The 19,303-nt window shown below is 32.8% G+C and overlaps 1 protein-coding gene across 3 annotated transcripts; it reads right to left on the bottom strand.

Moving 5' to 3' along the window:
* Nucleotides 1–240: 240 nt before the first annotated feature.
* On the bottom strand, nucleotides 241–18,216 carry LOC111716443 (uncharacterized). 3 transcript variants are annotated; one of them, XM_023491899.1, is made up of 18 exons: nucleotides 18,159–18,216; nucleotides 17,840–17,922; nucleotides 16,775–16,856; nucleotides 15,994–16,120; nucleotides 14,698–14,778; nucleotides 13,100–13,188; nucleotides 12,215–12,290; nucleotides 10,917–10,972; nucleotides 10,704–10,779; nucleotides 9,763–9,837; nucleotides 6,996–7,049; nucleotides 4,686–4,729; nucleotides 4,459–4,516; nucleotides 3,582–3,741; nucleotides 2,226–2,277; nucleotides 1,887–1,977; nucleotides 1,204–1,322; nucleotides 241–993 (listed from the first exon to the last, which is right to left on the bottom strand). In XM_023491899.1, the coding sequence occupies exons 1-18, from the start codon at nucleotides 18,205–18,207 to the stop codon at nucleotides 914–916; spliced, it is 1,452 nt and encodes a 483-aa protein (XP_023347667.1). In that variant the 5' UTR covers nucleotides 18,208–18,216; the 3' UTR covers nucleotides 241–913. The 3 variants fall into 3 exon arrangements, with proteins under 3 accessions (XP_023347667.1, XP_023347665.1, XP_023347668.1); XM_023491897.1 differs by having other exon boundaries at nucleotides 901–1,322; XM_023491900.1 differs by lacking the exons at nucleotides 241–993; nucleotides 1,204–1,322 and having other exon boundaries at nucleotides 1,893–2,115.
* Nucleotides 18,217–19,303: the final 1,087 nt, after the last annotated feature.

Genomic DNA, 19,303 nt, shown 5'->3' with positions numbered 1-19,303 from the left:
CCATGTTAAATGCAATCTTATTTAATGCATGCAGTTCATCTTTATTCTTATTCAGTATACTCAGAAAAATGGGTAAACAAATCTTTATTATAAAGGCTAAAGGTAAAAATATACATATTTTACGTATTTTACAAAAAGTACAGATACAATATATGAATAAAATCACATAAATTTGTTCATATTAAATTGTTGATTTGAATTAATGTTCCATTTAGATTTTTAAAACTTTTCCACAGCGTAGATAATCAATAAAATTCTTGTATCAACTTAAAAAAGTGTAATTTCGCCATTTTGTTGTATTGGCACAGTACTGCACGTGTACTTCATACATTTGTTGTTTAAAATATTGTGCCCTGTAATTTCTTTTATGTAACGATATTAATTTCTTTTATGGAACGATTATCTTTTTCCTTTTAATCTTCAATCTTTTAATTTTTTTATTCTTGAACTCTTGGAGTTTATTTGACAACTCCAAACGAAGTACTTTAATCATATCATCCATGGAAGTACACTTTAAATCTTTTATAGGCTTGAAGGACCGAATTAATAATTTTGACGTAAACTTATATTTGTCCTCTTTATATATTCTACTCTCTATTTCCCATCCAATGATGGATTAAATAAGATTCAATTATGACTTCTCTCAGGTAGAAAGTTTAGTTTTTCTCTGTAATAATGATGAGTTGTCTGTATTTCCTGTAGATAATGATGAGTTGTCTGTATTTCCTTTAGATAATGATTAGTTGTCTGTACTTCCTATAGATTATGATGAGTTGTCTGTATTTCCTGTAGATAATGATGAGTTCTCTGTATTTCCAGTAGATAATGATGAGTTGTCTGTATTTCCTGTAGATAATGATGAGTTATCTGTATTTCCTGTAGACTATGAGTTGTCTGTATATCCTGTAGATAATTATGAGTTGTCTGTATTTCCTTTAGATGATGATGTGTTTTCTGTAGTTCCAGTAGATAAAAATGAGTTGTCTGTATTTCCTGTAGACAATGAAGAATTGTCTGTTTTTCCAGTAGATAATGATGAGATGTCTGTATTTCCTGTAGATAATGATTAGTTGTCTGCATTTCCTGTAGATAATGATGAGTTCTCTGTATTTCCAGTAGATAATGATGATGTGTCTGTATTTCCTGTATCTAATGATGAATTGTCTATTTTTCCTGTAGATAAAAATGAGTTGTCTGTATTTCCTGTAGACAATGAAGAATTGTCTGTATTTCCAGTAGATAATGATGAGTTGTCTGCTTGTATTGACACATTTTTAACCAAAGCAGTGGAACCCACTGTCAGAAGACTAATTACGGCCATACTGAAATAATGTGCTACTTATTTAATGTGAATGGGTTTTAATGGAAATAAATTAGAAATTGATCGATACTATACTTTTCAATTTTGATCGTAACAGCAAAGTTCAAACATTTTGTTTAAATTATGAACAGGATTGGAGGGATGCATATATATATCCTCTTTGTTGATAATTTTGAAATTGTAAATTCTGTATTACAAATCAAATTGAAGGGTTTCTTGTTAAAGAGCAATGATCCTTGTCAAGAGCCTGCCTTATAGAGATGGAAGCGTTTGGCATTTTAAATTTCGTTCATTCATCGTTCATGAACGACCCATTTTGTTCGTTTTCAAACCAAAATTGATTTCGTTCTCAAAATTGTTGATTATTTTCAATCTATTTCGTTCATTTTCTCACTGAACAAAAATTTAGTAAAATCCTTCTTTAAGTAACAGAAGATTGTTTTTTTAAAGTTTGTTCGAAAAAATCATTTTTTTCGTAAAAAAGACAAAAAAATTTCTAAATCTTTTGGAAAATCCGTTGGTTCAGTAAAAAATGAGATTAAATGATAATTATATAAATGATTACCTGATGTAGTATGGTAGGTAGGACTCAGTATTGTTAAAAACTAACTTATTCAGAACCAAAACAGTTCCATAAGACAAAGATTCAGTGAGTCCTTAAATAGTTCATGAAAGGTGTTCTAAAAAAATGTGTCTCTGAACCTAGATTCAGTTAGTCCTTAAATAGTACATAAAACTTTTATGGAAAAAGGTGTTCCAAAAAAATGTGTCTCTGAACCTAGATTCAGTGAGTCCTTAAATAGTACATAAAAAGTGTTCCAAAAATGTGTCTCTGAACCTTTATTCCTGTTTTTGGAACAAACTGTATGTTTGTAAAAATTTTTATATTTGACAAGGAACAAACCTATAACTCCCAACACAGAACTGCAGTACTTTCCATCATACAGCTTTAGAACCTGTATTATTAGCAGGAATTTATAAATTATTATGGATTATTTATCATTAATGTTAATTATCATTGATTATTGTGGATTATTTTGGATTATTACATTGGAATTATTTTAGATTATTATGGATTCTTATGGATTATTATGGATTATAAAATGAACTTATTTGGGTTAATATGAACCATTATGGATTATTATGGTATATAACGCTATTGTAGATTATTATGATTATTTTTCGGAATTTATGATCAAAATAATATGGATTATTATGTAATATTGTGGATTATTTTCGATTATTTTTTGATTATTATTGATTCTTGTGGCTGATTATTAATTATTATGGATTATTTTGGATTATTATGGATAACTATGGATAATCATGGTGCTAAATAAATTCCACATTATAAAACACAATGTTTGTATAAAATAAAGATAAATATTAATTCTTTGACATTGTTAAATTTTCCATTGAATTATTTAATGAAAACAATTTAAAGAGACTGTAAGTGCTATTTCAATTACCTTTCCATTTAAAAATATGCCTCCCTTTAGTAAAAGTAAATTCAACCTAAAGTCTGACCGCGTCAACCTTGTTACACCGGCTAGTCCTAATGAGTGTCTGCTTTATATACCTAATGTCCGGGCGATACAGTACAAACTGGGAGTGGAAAGGTTGACCCGGCTCGGAAATTCAAATGTACTACCACTGCCCGTGCCCCGTTCACATTCCCATTTTAAATCTTTGACACTGTATATCCAACGTCCAAAAGCATTCTTCTTCATAAGTATTTTCTTATTTAAAAAGGCAGTTTAACTTCCATGAAATTTCTTAATAGAAAGTTGGCAAGCAGTTCGCAATACGGTGGTGAACATTCTTAGAAAGAAGACGTTCAGTTCTAGTGCATTAGAACTCAATGATTCTTTATTTATATACAGAAACGTTTGTAATTGTTGAAACTTTGATTGATTGCAAAAGCTGTTTTATATTTACAGAATATAAATTTTCACTTTCTGAGTTGCAGTTTATAAATATGCACATTCAAATCTTTGAAAACCACATTGGAATAAATATGACGTAAGTCTAGTTGAGTTCACAAAGTACACTAGCGTACACTCCACATTTGCGGCTTTTAAAACAAGAAGTATGAGATATAGGCACTGAGTTCTCTGTAAAAGAATTTTGCGCCCACAGTCCCTTTAAGTTTGGAAGTAAGAAATGTTTATTTGTTCCTTTAAAATCAGTACTTCTAAACATTTTTAGCTGAAACACGGAAAAAAATAAAAATCATATATAATTTTTTATGTTACATCACCTGGGTCGGAATGGTTGAAAAATGCATGAAAGCAAAAAAGTATGCAAGCCAAAGTAAGGCCACAAACCCTGGGAAAGATATCCAAGAAACGGGGACAGTGATTGCCAAAACTATGGTTAGTAGTGCCCCAACTACAGGCATTACACGGTTGAAGGAAAACCTAAACTTCAAATTTAGCATTATTTTGTTGAGTGGCATGTCCAATTTACAAAGGTATCTTTAAAATCAATGCCTAATTAAGGTTGACGGATACATGCTCATATTTCTAGCTTAAAATGTTATTGCGAAGAATCTTGAGTGTAATACTCCACTCAGTTAACAGAGTAATAGGAGATATCACTCAGTTAACAGAGTAATAGGACATATCACTCAGTAAACAGAGTAATAGGACATATCACTCAGTTAACAGAGTAATAGGACATATCACTCAGTTAACAGAGTAATAGGACATATCACTCAGTAAACAGAGTAATATGACATATCAATCAGTTAATAGTGTAATATGACATATCACTCAGTTAACAGAGTAATATGTCATATCACTCAGTTAACAGAGTAAGAGGACATATCACTCAGTTAACAGAGTAATACATATCACTCAGTTAACAGAATAATAGGACATATCACTCTGTTAACAGAGTAAAAGGACATATAACTCAGTTAATAGAGTAATAGGACATATCACTCAGTAAACAGAGTAATAGGACATATCACTCAGTTATCAGAGTAATAGGACATATCACTCAGTTAACAGAGTAATAGGACATATCATTGAGAGTCACCAAAGGTATTTGGAAGCAAATCTACAAAAACAAGAATCCGCATTCAAGAAAAATTGAAAATGAGCAAATTCACTAATGTTCATAAGCTTTGTAACCTGTCTATTAGAATTCCAGCTAAAATTCTCCCTATGCAACTTACAAGGCCGTTTACACCTAAACATTTTTTAATACGATTTTAATACAAGAAATAATAAAACCAAGCTTTTTTATCCTAAAGCAAAATATTAAAAAATTTCATTCCTGATCTCTTCTAATACTCGAGAAAAAACTGATTTTGAAAAAATGTGAGAAAAGTAAAATAAAAACCAAAAAACTTATTCACCTCCAATTATTGATATTATCTGGTCATCTGAATTCAATCTTAGACTGATGAGACAAAATGGTAAATTTTCAATTTTCAATATTTCTATCTGTATTTCTATAAAGCATAGACAAAGTTTCTAAATTTTGCTTTTCTAATTTTTATGTACACAGTGACCCCAAAAAGTAAGGAATAATGATTTTGTCGTCTAATCCTTCCATATGGTGAAAAACTATGTCGAGTATTCGAAAATCTTGTGTTAACTTTAGCTAACCAATATTGCTTCAGAAACAAAAAAATCATTTAAAACTTTCTGAACTCCCAGTGATTTTTCTTCTCACTTTTCTGAAATCCAAGGTTTACACATAGCCCTAAACCCAGAACTCTATAAGAAACCTATTATAGATAGGTTGCAGATATTCCCGCCCATGCAGGTTGGAACAGCTTTGATGGACCTTGCAAATGGCGATTTTTTTTGCATGACATCAGATCGGGGACTCTTTAAGAAATGATTTATAGCAAATAGATTATTAAGTACAATAGGTGGCAACAGAGAAATGAACCAATTGTACACAACGTCACAAGTGTCAAATATAACAAGGAAAACAAAATTGTCTCACATTAGTTGACATGTTTTCCAAGATTACTAAAAAAGTGTAAAAACAGAGACTAAAGAACACATAAAATTGAACTTATTTTACCGTAAGAAAAGCACTTTATTCTAAAATTATTACTATTATTGATAATTTTGTCGGACACAAAAACTGAATTGACACTTGTGACGACAGAACACAACTGTACTGAGAGTGTACAAATTCTACGTTGCCATCTATTGTACTTAACAATCTATTTGATTTATAGTAAAAACATTGTAGTTAACTATATAAGTATCCATGATCGTTATTTATACGCCTTTTCTCTCTTCAATAGAGTTTAATAGAATGTTAAAAATTATTAATTGTTTCAAGTATTCAAAAAGATTTTCAAAAATTAGACACATTTTTTCGCCAAACGATGGCATTGCACGCACCTCTGACCCTTCAGTAAAAGCAAATTCAACCAAAAGTCTGACCGCGTCAACTTTGTTGCACCGGCTACTCTTATTCAGTGTCGAGCATTATTTACGCAATGTCCGGGTGATACAGTACAAACTGGGACCGGAAAGGTTGACCCGGCTCGGAATGTTAAGATGATTTTAAAGGTTAGCTTTGTAAGAATTCAAAACATTAATTTTAAACTAATAAATTAACCCTATTCCTACTGGGGGGGGGGTCAATTTAACCACCCCCCTGTAGTTTTTTTTGCATAACTCAAAAAGTATTGGTCTGAGGCTAGTGAAATTTTTTGACTTTTGCTACATACCCAAAGCCCTCCCTTTAGGCCTAAAACCGGACTTTAATACTAACTGCCTGTGTCCTCAGGCACACTGCCTGAATGACTGCTTTTTCCTGTAACAAACTAAATCTTTGTCTTGACCCACTTCCATTTGTCAGATTTTGATAAAATTTAGCTTTTTTGAAAGCCTTTGACATAAGAAAACGAATTGCACAAGTTTTGCGAAAAAAATTGCAAATTTATTGCAAACAACCTGTCAAAGGAAATTTGCAAAAATGTATAATTTTTCATTTTTTTGGACAAATTTTTTTGCAAACATTTTTACTATATAACTGGATTTTGCGATAAAAAATTCAATTTTTGCAAATTTGTAAATTTTTTTGCAGATTCTAAAAGTAGAGCACAAGAGCTTTCCAATGATGTATCATTTGTCATATTTAGACCCCCCCAGCATATCCTGGTTTTCAAGTACCCCAGCAGAGATAGGGTTAAGAGTCCGAATTTAATGAATTTGAGACGAGTCTCAAATCCGCCAAAAACCGGTTTCAATTAAGCGCCAGCTTAAATCTTGAAACATTGAATACAATTTTAAGTGGAACCAACCAAATATGAGCTGCGTCTCAAATTTAAGCCGCGGCTCAAATTCTTTAAATCCCGCCTATGGAAAATTCAGGGTAATTTATGTGATTTCTTGACAAAGTCTGCATTAAACATTTTCAAAGTCATCGTTATAAGAATGATTAAATGCTAAAAGGTTACAGGGAAATAATGTCAAAACGGCTGAACCGATCGGGCCCAATTCTTTATTGCAACTCTTATGACCCCAATGAAGGTTTATGGACCGGGCCGTAAAAATAATTTTGCCCGGGAAAGATATTTGTCAATAATTATTTGTAAACATGTGCTAATTTCAATAGAAAAATCAGGCAACATTTGAAAATCATTAAAAATAAAAGTAAAAAGCGCCCTAAAAAAATATATCCTTATGTCAAATTCCTTAATCCTTTCCAATGAGCTAGCAATCCTCCACCAACAGTTAATAGTGCAAACCTAAAAATGTTATAACAAATATAGTCATGTTTTGGTCAGACTTGATGATATGTTATATATTTTCTAAATTCTTTTAGAATAAATTACTTTTCTCTACAGTTCTCTAAAATTAAAAATATATCTGAAAATTTAGTTAGGTTTGGATTGCCTAAGTAGTATCCAATCTTAACAACAACCATCTCAGCCTATGAATATTGATACTCCATGAACTATAAAGAGTTTTTCTATGAATATTGATACTCCATGAACTATAAAGAGTTTTTTTATGAATATTGATACTCCTTGAAAAGTAAATATTTCTAGAATCTTTTTTAAACTCATATTTTATATATATATGCGAAATAGCACACCTGTTTTAAGAGGTTTGGACACTATTGAAATTTTTTTTAAAGAGTGCGTTACACAATGTTGTACAAAAACATCAGATATTTGCCTGTAAGCCTTGTATGTAGAGATGGGCGTTGTTTTTGTTAGTGAACGAAAACAACGTCCATCTCTACTTTTTCATTTAACCGACGATGCTAGGGTGTCCTTGTTGTTTCGGTCCCCTCATGTTTAAAACATTTTATTTATCATTGTGTTGTACTCTCTAGTAATTGATGTTACTGGCGCACCAAAGGAATTGAGTCTTTGCCACAAACTCTGATTTTCTAATCACTATATCTTTGGAACCAAATGTTGCATACCTTAGATATTTCAAACTATGAATTCTGTTAGATCAAGTAATCTGAGTTTGAAATATCAAAGGTTTACAACATCGAGTTCTAAAGATATTGCGGTTTAAATATTTGATTTTGTTCCAAAGACTCAATTCCATTATTGGTAATGTGGATTATTTCAAAGTAACTGAGCTCTGACGACAAACTATGATTTCCTAATCCCTAAATCTTTGCAACCCAGTTTTGTAGATTTCTGGTATTTCAAAGCTTGATTTCTGTTTAATCCAAAATCTAAGTTTAAAATAATAAATAGGTTGATATAGGGATTATAAAATTTAAGTTCGGGGCAAAAACTCAGTCCCTTCGGCGTTTTATCAAAATAAAATTAGCAGAATATAAAAATCATTTGCGGCGTTGACAGAGCTGTATTTTTTGATTGGCTATGATTTCATTTCTTGCAACAAAGGATTGACAAATAAGAAAACGTGTTTTTTTCTCTGGATCATACAATGTAAAAGTTTTACGTTTATGTAACTCTGTTTTGAAAAAAAATGATTTCAAATTTTCATCCAAAATAAAATGGTTATGGGGATTTAGCTTTAAAAGGTTTTTAAATTTTTAAACAGATGCATCAACCTACCTGTAAAACAGATACATTAACCTACGTGTAAAACAGATGCATCAACCTACCTGTAAAACAGATGCATCAACCTACCTGTAAAACAGATGCGTTAACCTACCTGCAAAACAGATGTATTAACCTACCAGCAAAACAGATGCATTAACCTACCTGTAAAACAGATGTATCAATCTACCTGTAAAACAGATGCGTTAACCTACCTGCAAAACAGATGTATTAACCTACCTGCAAAACAGATGCATTAACCTACCTGTAAAACAGATGTATCAACCTACCTGTAAAACAGATGTATTAACCTACCTGCAAAACAGATGTATTAACCTACCTGCAAAACAGATGCATTAACCTACCTGTAAAACAGATGCATTAACCTACCTGTAAAACAGATGCGTTAATCTACCAGCAAAACAGATGTATTAACCTACCTGCAAAACAGATGCATTAACCTACCTGCAAAACAGATGCTTTAACCTACCTGCAAAACAGATGCATTAATCTAACTGAAAAACAGATGTATTAACCTACCTGCACAACAGATGTATTAACCTACCTGCAAAACAGATGCATTAACCTACCTGCAAAACATCTACCTGCAAAACAGATGCATTAACCTACCTGTAAAACAGATGCATTAACCTATCTGTAAAACAGATGCCTTAACCTACCTGCAAAACAGATGTATTAACCTACCTGTAAAACAGATGCGTTAACCTACCTGCAAAACAGATGTATCAACCTACCTGTAAAACAGATGTGTTAACCTACCTGCAAAACAGATGTATTAACCTACCTGAAAACAGATTCATTAACCTACCTGCAAAACAGATAAATTAACCTACCTGCAAAACAGATGCAATAACCTACCTGCAAAACAGATTCATTAACCTACCTGCATAACAGATGCATTAACCTACCTGCAAAACAGATGCATTAACCTACCTGTAAAACAGATTCATTAACCTACCTGCAAAACAGATGTATTAACCTACCTGCAAAACAGATGCATTAACCTACCTGCAAAACAGATGTATCAACCTACCTGTAAAACAGATGCGTTAACCTACCTGCAAAACAGATGTATTAACCTACCTGCAAAACAGATGCATTAACCTACCTGCAAAACAGATTCATTAACCTATCTGCAAAACAGATACATTAACCTACCTGCAAAACAGATGCAATAACCTACCTGCAAAATAGATTCATTAACCTACCTGCATAACAGAAGCATTAACCTACCTGCAAAACAGATTCATTAACCTACCTGCAAAACAGATGCATTAACCTACCTGCAAAACAGATTCATTAACCTACCTGCAAAACAGATGTATTAACCTACCTGCAAAACAGATGCTTTAACCTACCTGCAAAACAGATGTATTAACCTACCTGCAAAACAGATGCATTAACCTACCTGCAAAAAGCAAGGAGGTATATTTCTTTAGTTTTCAACCCAACTTGGAATACATATCTTCCAGACTCGACTATTCTGATGCCATTATTCTGTTAAACGAAGACTTAGAAAAGTTACCAAAAAGTAAAAACATAAGAAAGCTATCATTATAATTAAATTACGAAAATTTAGTTCCACATAGTTTTCTCGTCCTGAAAAGAAAACCTTTAAAAATAACAATAGCGCAATCATGTAAAGGGATTTTTATTTTAAGTGATCTCCTAGTTAAAGAGGCATTGACAACGATATCCTTTCAACCAAGGACTGTTTATCGAGGACAGAAGTCTCAGTGTATATATCTCTTAAAGGCTGTGCAAGTGAAAGTGTACGCTAAAGTACTGTGTGAACTCAACACATATGACGTCATTTGTATTTCTGGAAAATCTAGAATATTCTAAATCCAACGGAATTTCCAAAACTTCGTATGCGAATATTTTTATTCTTGAAGGTCACTTGAAAATTACGCTTACAGTCCCTTTAAACGCTGATCTGATCGTTTTTTGTTTTTTTGTATCTCATATGTTTTTGGTTGACCATTAATATTCAACATTGTTTATTTTATTAAATGTTGCATCAAAAACAACAACAAAAATAAATGTTTATTTTAGACAAATAATTTTTAATTCTTTTAACTGTAAAGGAATTGAGACTTTGCCACAAACTCAAATTTTGTAATCCCTATCTTTGCAACCCTGATTGTGTAAAACTTAGACACTTATACCTTAAACTTTTATCTTACACAATTTAGAGGTATGTTAGATTGTAAAATATAAGGAATAGAAATAAGAGCTTGTTATAAAGACTAAGACTCAATATCTACATCCACAAATGAGTTTGTCAGTACAATATAGGGCTAAGTCCTACTTTTCCACAACAAATTCTATGTAACAGCATAATCCTGCCTTGTTTTTAATAATACTGACTTCCTCTCCTTAGATTCAATCTTTGGCTCTATGTATTCTGTACACAGCAGAATACCTAAAATTAGGGTTTCCAATCGAAATTTCGTTCCTCGGAATTGTTCTCGAATAGCGCGGAATTGTGCGGAATCACGCGGAGTTTATGAGGATCGTAATTGCGGATAAGTAAAATCCACTTTGCATTGGAAACCCTACCTAAAATTAATAGTATTGCATACATCCCAGCCAAATAAAGCAAACAGAGAGGGGTCCTACAAATATAGCAAACAGAGAGGGGTCCTACAAATAAAGAAAACAGAGAGGGATCCTACAAATAAAGCAAACAGAGAGGGGTCCTACAAATAAAGAAAACAGAGAGGGGTCCTACAAATAAATCAAACAGAGAGGGGTCCTACAAATAAAGCAAACAGAGAGGGGTCCTACAAATAAAGCAAACAGAGAGGGGTCCTAAAAATATAGCAAACAGAGAGGGGTCCTACAAATAAAGCACTCAGAGAGGAGTCTTACAAATAAAGCAAACAGAGAAGAGTCCTACAAATAAAGCAAACATAGAGGGGTCCTACAAATAAAGCAAACAGAGAGGGGTCCTACAAATAAAGAAAACAGAGAGGGATCCTACAAATAAAGCAAACAGAGAGGGTTCCTACAAATAAAACAAACAGAGAGTGGTCCTACAAATTAAAATTAAAAAATTACGCGGATAAAGGAATAGAGTCTTTACCACAAACTTAAATTTTCTACTCCCTATATATTTGTCTAATGGTTTAAACCTTTGATATTTGAATTCAAAGTTTGAAATATCAACGACATTGGCTCACAACGACAGGGATTAAGAAATCAGAGATTGCGGAAAAGACTCAAATCCTTTGATTCGATTATTGAAATAAACAATTGTATTTCCGGTGTTTCCGGTGTTTCAAAACTGAAGGAATAATGGTCATGAACCTTATTAAGGGTTATCTTTATAAAGCATGGTTTGCCCATGAATTGGCTTTTTACTAATTAAATTTGCATTTCTTTATAAAAAGCTGGTTTTTTTCGTATTCAACAATTTTCAATTAATCCCACTCCTTTTAAAAATAATAATAAATAATAAAAATAATTTGCTATTTTTTTATAAAGAAATGTCATTTACTCTCAGACGAATTAGAATCAATGGAAATTTAAACCCCCTCGGGTTTAAATTTCCATTGATTCCCTTGGGCTGTCCCCTCGGGTTTATCTTTGAATCCCTCGGGGGTTTAAATTTCCATTGATTCTAATTTGTCTGAGAGTAAATGATACATTTATCATTGAACATTAAAAGTGACTTAATTGTGCATTTCTTAATAATAAAAAGAAATGGAGAAATTATGAGAATTTAAACAATTTCGAGTCAAGAAATACAGTTTTGATTAAAGTTCCAAGGGTACCAATGTTAATCGGACAATGCCATCTTTGCTTAAAGGGTGACATGATATTACGCTTACAGTCCCTTTCAGTTATATATTTACCTGTCAAGGACGTCAATATCTTGAAAATATCTGGATGAAGAGTTAGAACCATTTAATGTAACTGGAGGTGTATTTTCTTAACAAAACATTCACAAGTTGTTTTGCCAATTCCAGCAATAATAACAGGTCAATTTCGGTATATATATATATTTATATCTTATGTATACGTACTACGTAGTTTTAAGTGAGGCCCTCCATGCAAAGTTTTACAACGGTACCCTTAAAACCTTTATCTGATTACCAAGTTTTCTAAATAAAAAACATGCAAATCTCATTCATCTTGATATACTGCTGTGGCGTTGAAATCTTTAAATTACGATTACAACCTCTTTTAGGTTTAAGAAGTTTTTGATGTCCTATTCAACACCTGGGTCTATGATAAAAGTCTAATGAGGTTAACAAAATGTACGTAAAAATTTTATTTTTTAATAAAAGTGTGTTATTTCAAAAATGTTCAGTTCCTTTGCCCCTCGAAAATGTTTTTGTACTAAACCTGTCGTTTAAGCACAAAAACAGTCTAGGAAAGCATAAGTGGAACAAAATACAGTCTAGGAAAGCATAAGTGGAAACAAAATACAGTCTAGGAAAGCATAAGTGGAAACAAAATACAGTCTAGGAAAGCATAAGTGGAACAAAACAGTCTAGGAAGGCATAAGTGGAACAAAATAAAGTCTAGGAAAGCATAAGTGGAACAAAATACAGCCTAGGAAAGCATAAGTGGAACAAAATACAGTCTAGGAAAGCATTAGTGGAACAAAATACAGTCTAGGAAAGCATAAGTGGAACAAAATACAGTCTAGGAAAGCATAAGTGGAACAAAATATAGTCTAGGAAAGCATTAGTGGAACAAAATACCCATGTCCAGAGAAATACCCCCTCTTTTACCTGGGTTTATAATAAAAGTCTGAAGAGGTGAAAATACAGCAGCTCCGAATCCAAATCCAGCCGCTATTATACCTGTAACTAAACCCTTCCTAAAAGAAAAGTACTCTTGAAGGAGGCTATGGGGGTTCAACCCCCGCTCCCCTTGGACCAACAGCAGCTTGAATCTGCTGAAAACCACGTGCGGGTAGGGCTGAAGTATCATAGGACGGATGTAATACAACATAAATAGGCCTTTAAACGAGTAATCATGTTTAAAGAGTTTAAGGTCGTCCATTTTTTATAACCCTGTGAGCGTAATTTTAAAGGGAGTGACCGGCTATGTAAGGTAATTGAACTGAGTATGCAGTGTTGCGGACAACTTCTTTCGATTCATTTGAGACATAATAAACTTTTTAAAGATATGTAAATCCTGAGCGTAAATTCGACGTTCAAAACTTCTACTTTGGGAGTAGATACGTTTTCAGAATTATTTTTTTTTCTCAATTATTAAATACATAGCCGGTCACTCCCTTTAAGTGACATATCATTTAAAGAGGTAAATTCACGATTCACAACGGTACCCTTTAAACCTTTGAGTGTTTGACAATTGCAAGCGTTTCTTGGGATAAATCAGAAAACAATCTGTCATCCTTGATGAGTAAAGGCTGAGTAAGTACCGTTGTGAATCAGGAAAGCCCCTTTTTAAATGCAAGGTCACTTGAAATTACGCTTACAGTCCCTTTAAGTCTATTAGGCAAAACTAAATAATTATTTTGTCGCATGTATAACTATCATTCTGAACAGTATCGAGTCGTAAAATAGATTTAATTCTGTGCCTGAAATAGTATTTTGTGTAGTTTCACTTTCAATTCTGTTTCTAAAAAATGGTGTATACTATGTTTATTTTCTGTAGATGTTGAGTGAGATTCACTTGTGCAGGATGATCAGGGAGTAAGGAATAGAAGGGAGATTTAACTGACGCGGTTCGCCCTACCATATGATTAAACATGCTTGGCAGACGGGTACTCCATTCGAAAAGATGTCTGATGTACATTTACTGCGTACACAATAACATATTCTGAATATTTAATATACAAATGGAGTACCCGTCTGCAAAGCATGTATAATCATATGGTAGGGCGAGCCGCGTCAGTTATATCTCCCTTCTATTCCTTACTCCCTGTTTGATATTCTTAATCTTCTACCTTTGGCACCAGCCTATCTGTGAGATTAGACTATGATTCCTACATTCTGTTTTTGGGTTACCCACAATTCATTCAACAGTAGACACCCTCTTTAGATTCAAAATACACAAAATTACACTTATTTAAGTAAACGCATAGTTATCAAAAGTTACATATCGAACTGCTGAATATCATCAATTGTGGAATTTTTAGGACATTTAATAAAATTGATTTATTTTTCTTTATTCATCTAAATAAAGAAAAGCAAAATCTTAATGGGCTCGAAAGATTTACAAAAAAGTGTCTCTACTTTTTTTAAACGGTATGAAAGAAAACTGATGAAGGATGGTGCAAGAAGGATTTGATAATTTACATTAAAAAAGTGCCCAATAGTTTCACCCTTAATAACATACAAATCTTTTAACCTATTTTTACCTGTCTGGAAACCAAGTCACTGGAATGAGTTGGCTTGGAAGTACAATCAAATAGAAAACCACGGCGGACAAAACCCCATAGCTAAAATTATTTTGAAAGTTATTTATTGTGATAAATTGTATTTGCTCCTGAATCTTAAAGTATATATAAATTAAAGGGACTGTAAGCGTAATCTCAAGTGACCCTCCATCCTTTATCTCACCAATAATGTTTTTCTTAGGTTTAAAATTCCGATAATTCCTTTATGTTTTCTTGCAGTAGAAATGCGCAAGTCACTTTTGAAAATAAAATTTGGAAAATTAGAAGTATTTACATCTAATTTATACTTTATCAGACAAAGCTCTATTTCCATTTGCTCTATGGCCATTTACTCTAGTTCCATTTGCTCTGTAGCTCATAGATCACGACGTTTGCTCTTTATGTCATCTGCTTTATACGTCAATTGATCTATGACTTCACGTCATTTGTTCTAAAAACATTTTTATGCCTGTCTTGGTCCAATTGCTCTACTCAACATTTGCTCTCTGAGTAAACACGCCATTTGTTCTATAAACGTACATTTATTTTACAAATATCTAATCATATTAAAACTATATTGCTATGTCTAAGATGCATAAAACATGTTACAATTCTTACAGTTTCATTATTCCGCCAACTTCCTGGAGATAGTTTTGTTTGTCTGGTATGTATGCATATCGAGATCCCAAGTTAAATATTAACATTTCCTTGCTAGCAGAACCAGGAGCAAGAGGATCTACAACATTTATCCTAGCGTCATGAACTTTTTGATGCACCAGACCTTCTTCTCTTAGAAAACCATCACATATGCACGATAGAGGTGCATTAGGTTTTTTACCCCTCTTAATATTGAGCAGTCGAATTGTCATGATGAACTTTGAAGAACTGATTAACACTCCAAGTTTTAATAATTTGCGAATTTTCCAAAAAAAAATTCCCGCATATCGAATTCCAATAAAATTTATCATATAGTGTATTTTTAGGTTATAGAGCAAATGCCATATTTGTCATGGAGCAAATGAGCTATAGAGCATAAGGAATATAGAGCAAATGACGTATAGAGAAAATGACTTGATAGAGCAAATAAAACTAGAGAAAATGGCCATAGAGCAATCGGGCATTGTTATCTTTACATGAATGGTCACAAGAAATTACATTTACAGTCCCTTTTAGCTACATTGCTACAGTTAAAAACTAACAACTTCAAAGACAAAATATTTCAAGAAAAAATAATTGAGTTCAATTTAAATTTTTTTACTTTGCTCATTTTATTCTTACGTGAATGTAAAAGCAGGCAATGAGTATGCGATTGTGAAGTAACTGAGAAGAGGAGCCAGACAGTATAAAATAACTCCGATCACCAGTGATACTCTGTACCCAAGCCAAGGTATGATCACGTTCCCAGCTGAAAAATACACCGTTTTCAAAATGCTTACTCATCACACTCATCATACTCATCATGAGAGAGTATGCATGCTCACCAATGTTATGCATAGTGAGAATACATTTACTCTCATCTAATTATAGCTACAATGAGTAAGTATGTTTAAAATAGTGTTGATTCTTAGTAATATATTTTATAATATCCCATTTGAGGCCAAATTTAAGGAATTTAAACCGCGTCTAGAACATGAGACGCGGTTCAAACATGGTTGGTTCAGTTTGAATTTTAATAAGTTTTTCAAGATTTGTAACTGGTTATTGGTGGTTTAGCGACGCGGTTCAAATTCTTTAATTTGGCCTTTGATCCATTAAAAATTTAAGTTTAAAAGTTTTCAAAAATGGATGTAAAGATGCAATTGTGTTGAATAAAGGTTACACCTTGATCTATTTTGCCTAATTTTCGACATTTCTATACTGAAAAAATAGTTTATCATAAAATATTTTTCATCAAGGGTTGAAGATATATCCTTTGTTCTGACTTCATAGAGTTCACTTAAAAATTTCTTAGCACTTTTAAGTAAGTCCAGTTTATTGAGAGAATAATTACTTCTTCTAAACAAAGGAAACAATCATATGAAACCTCAAATTCTACCATATTTGTTGAATCTGACATTACCTAATAGAGATCCAAATCCTTGAGTCATGCCTCCTGCTGCCAACACTATTCCAAGGTCTTCGTTTGTTATTTCACTATTATTCTTAATTGTAATTACAAGTAGGGTTTCTAACACCAGTGAACTCAGTTGCATGATAACAAAATCCTTGGCATAGCAACCAAATCTTATGGACAGGGCAAAATATGTGGCATTGCTGTGATTTCTGTGGCATAGAGACAATATATGTGGCATGTAGGCAAAATATCTGTCATTGCAGCTGAATCTTGGCACGCTGGCCAAATCTGTGACATATGGTGCAGCCAAGTCTGTGGCACAACGGCCAAATCAGCCAAGTGCGTGGCACAGCAGCCAGGGTTTGTCCAACTTTACTTTATATATTCATTGTTGATCAGACTACAACTTGAAGGTGCTTTGTGAATCGGATCTGCCACTTATAGTAAAGGAACTGTTACTTAAAATTACGCTTAACGTTCCTTTAAAAAGAAGCTTTTTGAACATTTAAAAAAAAGTACCTTTGACAAGTTTTTTTATAATTGTACATAGCTTCAGGCTTAAAGCTGTTCTTTAATACAATTTGCCTGAGTCCTCATGCATGCTACTATTTGGTCTTATGTTATCTATGGTAAACTAAATCTTTATGAAGACCCACTTCCAGTCATTGGATTTTAGCATTTTATAGCCCTTTGAGAAGCCTTTGCCAAACTCAAGCAGATTGCATAAGTTTTGCAAATAAATTTTGCACATTTTTTTGCATAGCAGTTTTATAAGTAAATTTTCTGAATTTAAGATTTCTCTAAAAAATATTTTGGGTTTGAAAATTTTGCAAACATATTTGAAAATTTAATTCAAATTTAAGCTAAAGAATTTTCAAAAATTAATAATTTAATATTCTATATGTCGTGTATTTTTTTGTTCTCCAAATTTGTCCATTGCTAATGGTTTTTACAATAAATAAAGGCTAAAATAACGTGTAACTGAGTTAGTTAAGTAAAACCAAATCTTCTACGCGGTCTTAAAATATTGTGCATAACTTTCATAGTTGTCTTAATATTTGTGCAAGTTACCTGTTTCATATATGATGCAAAATAAGGAGCCATATTACCGATTGTCCCACAGAAAGAGCCAGCTGTCAGCATTAGAAGAAATCCTGAACTCAATTAAATCCTGTTTACGTAAATGAATCAAGCTATGTGTGTATTTGGGTTTTTAAACATCTTTCCAAGATTTCAAAACTGAAATCTTATAACGTTAGATGTTTTCTTGTATTAAAATTTGCAACATTGTTATAAAAAAAGGGGAAATCGATCCAAAAACGATCGTTTAAGTACATTCTTTTTGTTTTTCTTTTAGATTGTTTTTAGTTCGTTTTTTTTTTGTACGAACCTCCGAGGACAGAGAGGACTCCGCGTATCTGGTGAAACTTCATCAACATTTTCTCTGAAAATCTTAAACGTAAAGAAATAAAAAGTAGAGGTAAAAACTAAAAAGTTTACATTTAACTTCCTAACTCTGGAAACTATGTATCAACTATTGACCCTTTTAGTTTTAGAGTCGGGGAAACAAATCATCAGCATTGGAGACCTCCTTTCATAGGAGACCTCCATGGACATCTCGCTAGAGACCCCAAGATTCTCGTTGGAGACCTCTGGATTTTCTTTGGGGAACCCAATAAATTCATTGGAGACCCCCAGATTTTTATTGGAGACCCAAAGATTTTCCTTGGATACCCCAAAACTTGTCAATGGAGACAACAGATTTTCGATGGATACCCAATAAAAAATGGGGATTTAAAATGAAAAGTTTGGCGTCTGGAATGAAAATATTGGGGTCTGATACGAAATATTTGGGACTCCATTGGAAATATTCAGTTCTCCATGTCTCCATTGGGTTTTCTAATGATAATTATGGGTTAAAACAAAAAAAATTTGTAATCTCCAATGAAAATATTGGGGTCTTCAATAAAATTCGGGGGGTTTCCAATGAACATTTGGGGGTCATGAATGCATTTATTGAGATCTCCAACGAAAATATGATTTCTTAATTGACAAGTTTGGGTGATTCAATAAAACTCTTGGGTTCTCCCATCAAATTTTGGGGTCTCCAATGAATATTTAGGGCCTCCAATGAAAATCTAGGGTCTCATATTAATATCTGGGTGTTCTCCAATGAAAATCCGGGGTCTCCAATGTTAATATTGGCGTCTCAAATGAATTGCTTGGGGAACCCCAATGCAAATCGGGGGGTCTCCATTAACGAAACGTTTACGTGGGTCTCCAATGAGAGGGGGTCTCTAACAGTACTCCGACGTTGAAGATCTGGGGTCCTGGATAAAATGTCCAAAAATTAAAAATGCTTCTAAGATTGTTGGGTTATGGGTCACGGAAATATATACAATGTGTACTGTTAAATCACTTTTAAACTTTTAAACATAAACAGTCATTTTTTTCACTAATGTATAAAAGAGACAATTCTTTGACTTTACAATTCATAATAATGTATAATTCAAAATCAGTTATTTTGTGAAACTC

Source organism: Eurytemora carolleeae, unplaced genomic scaffold (genome assembly GCF_000591075.1).
Source record: "Eurytemora carolleeae unplaced genomic scaffold, Eaff_2.0 scaffold2068, whole genome shotgun sequence".
Classification (NCBI taxonomy): Eukaryota; Metazoa; Arthropoda; class Copepoda; order Calanoida; family Temoridae; genus Eurytemora; species Eurytemora carolleeae.
This window is presented reverse-complemented; position numbering and strand designations above follow the sequence as displayed.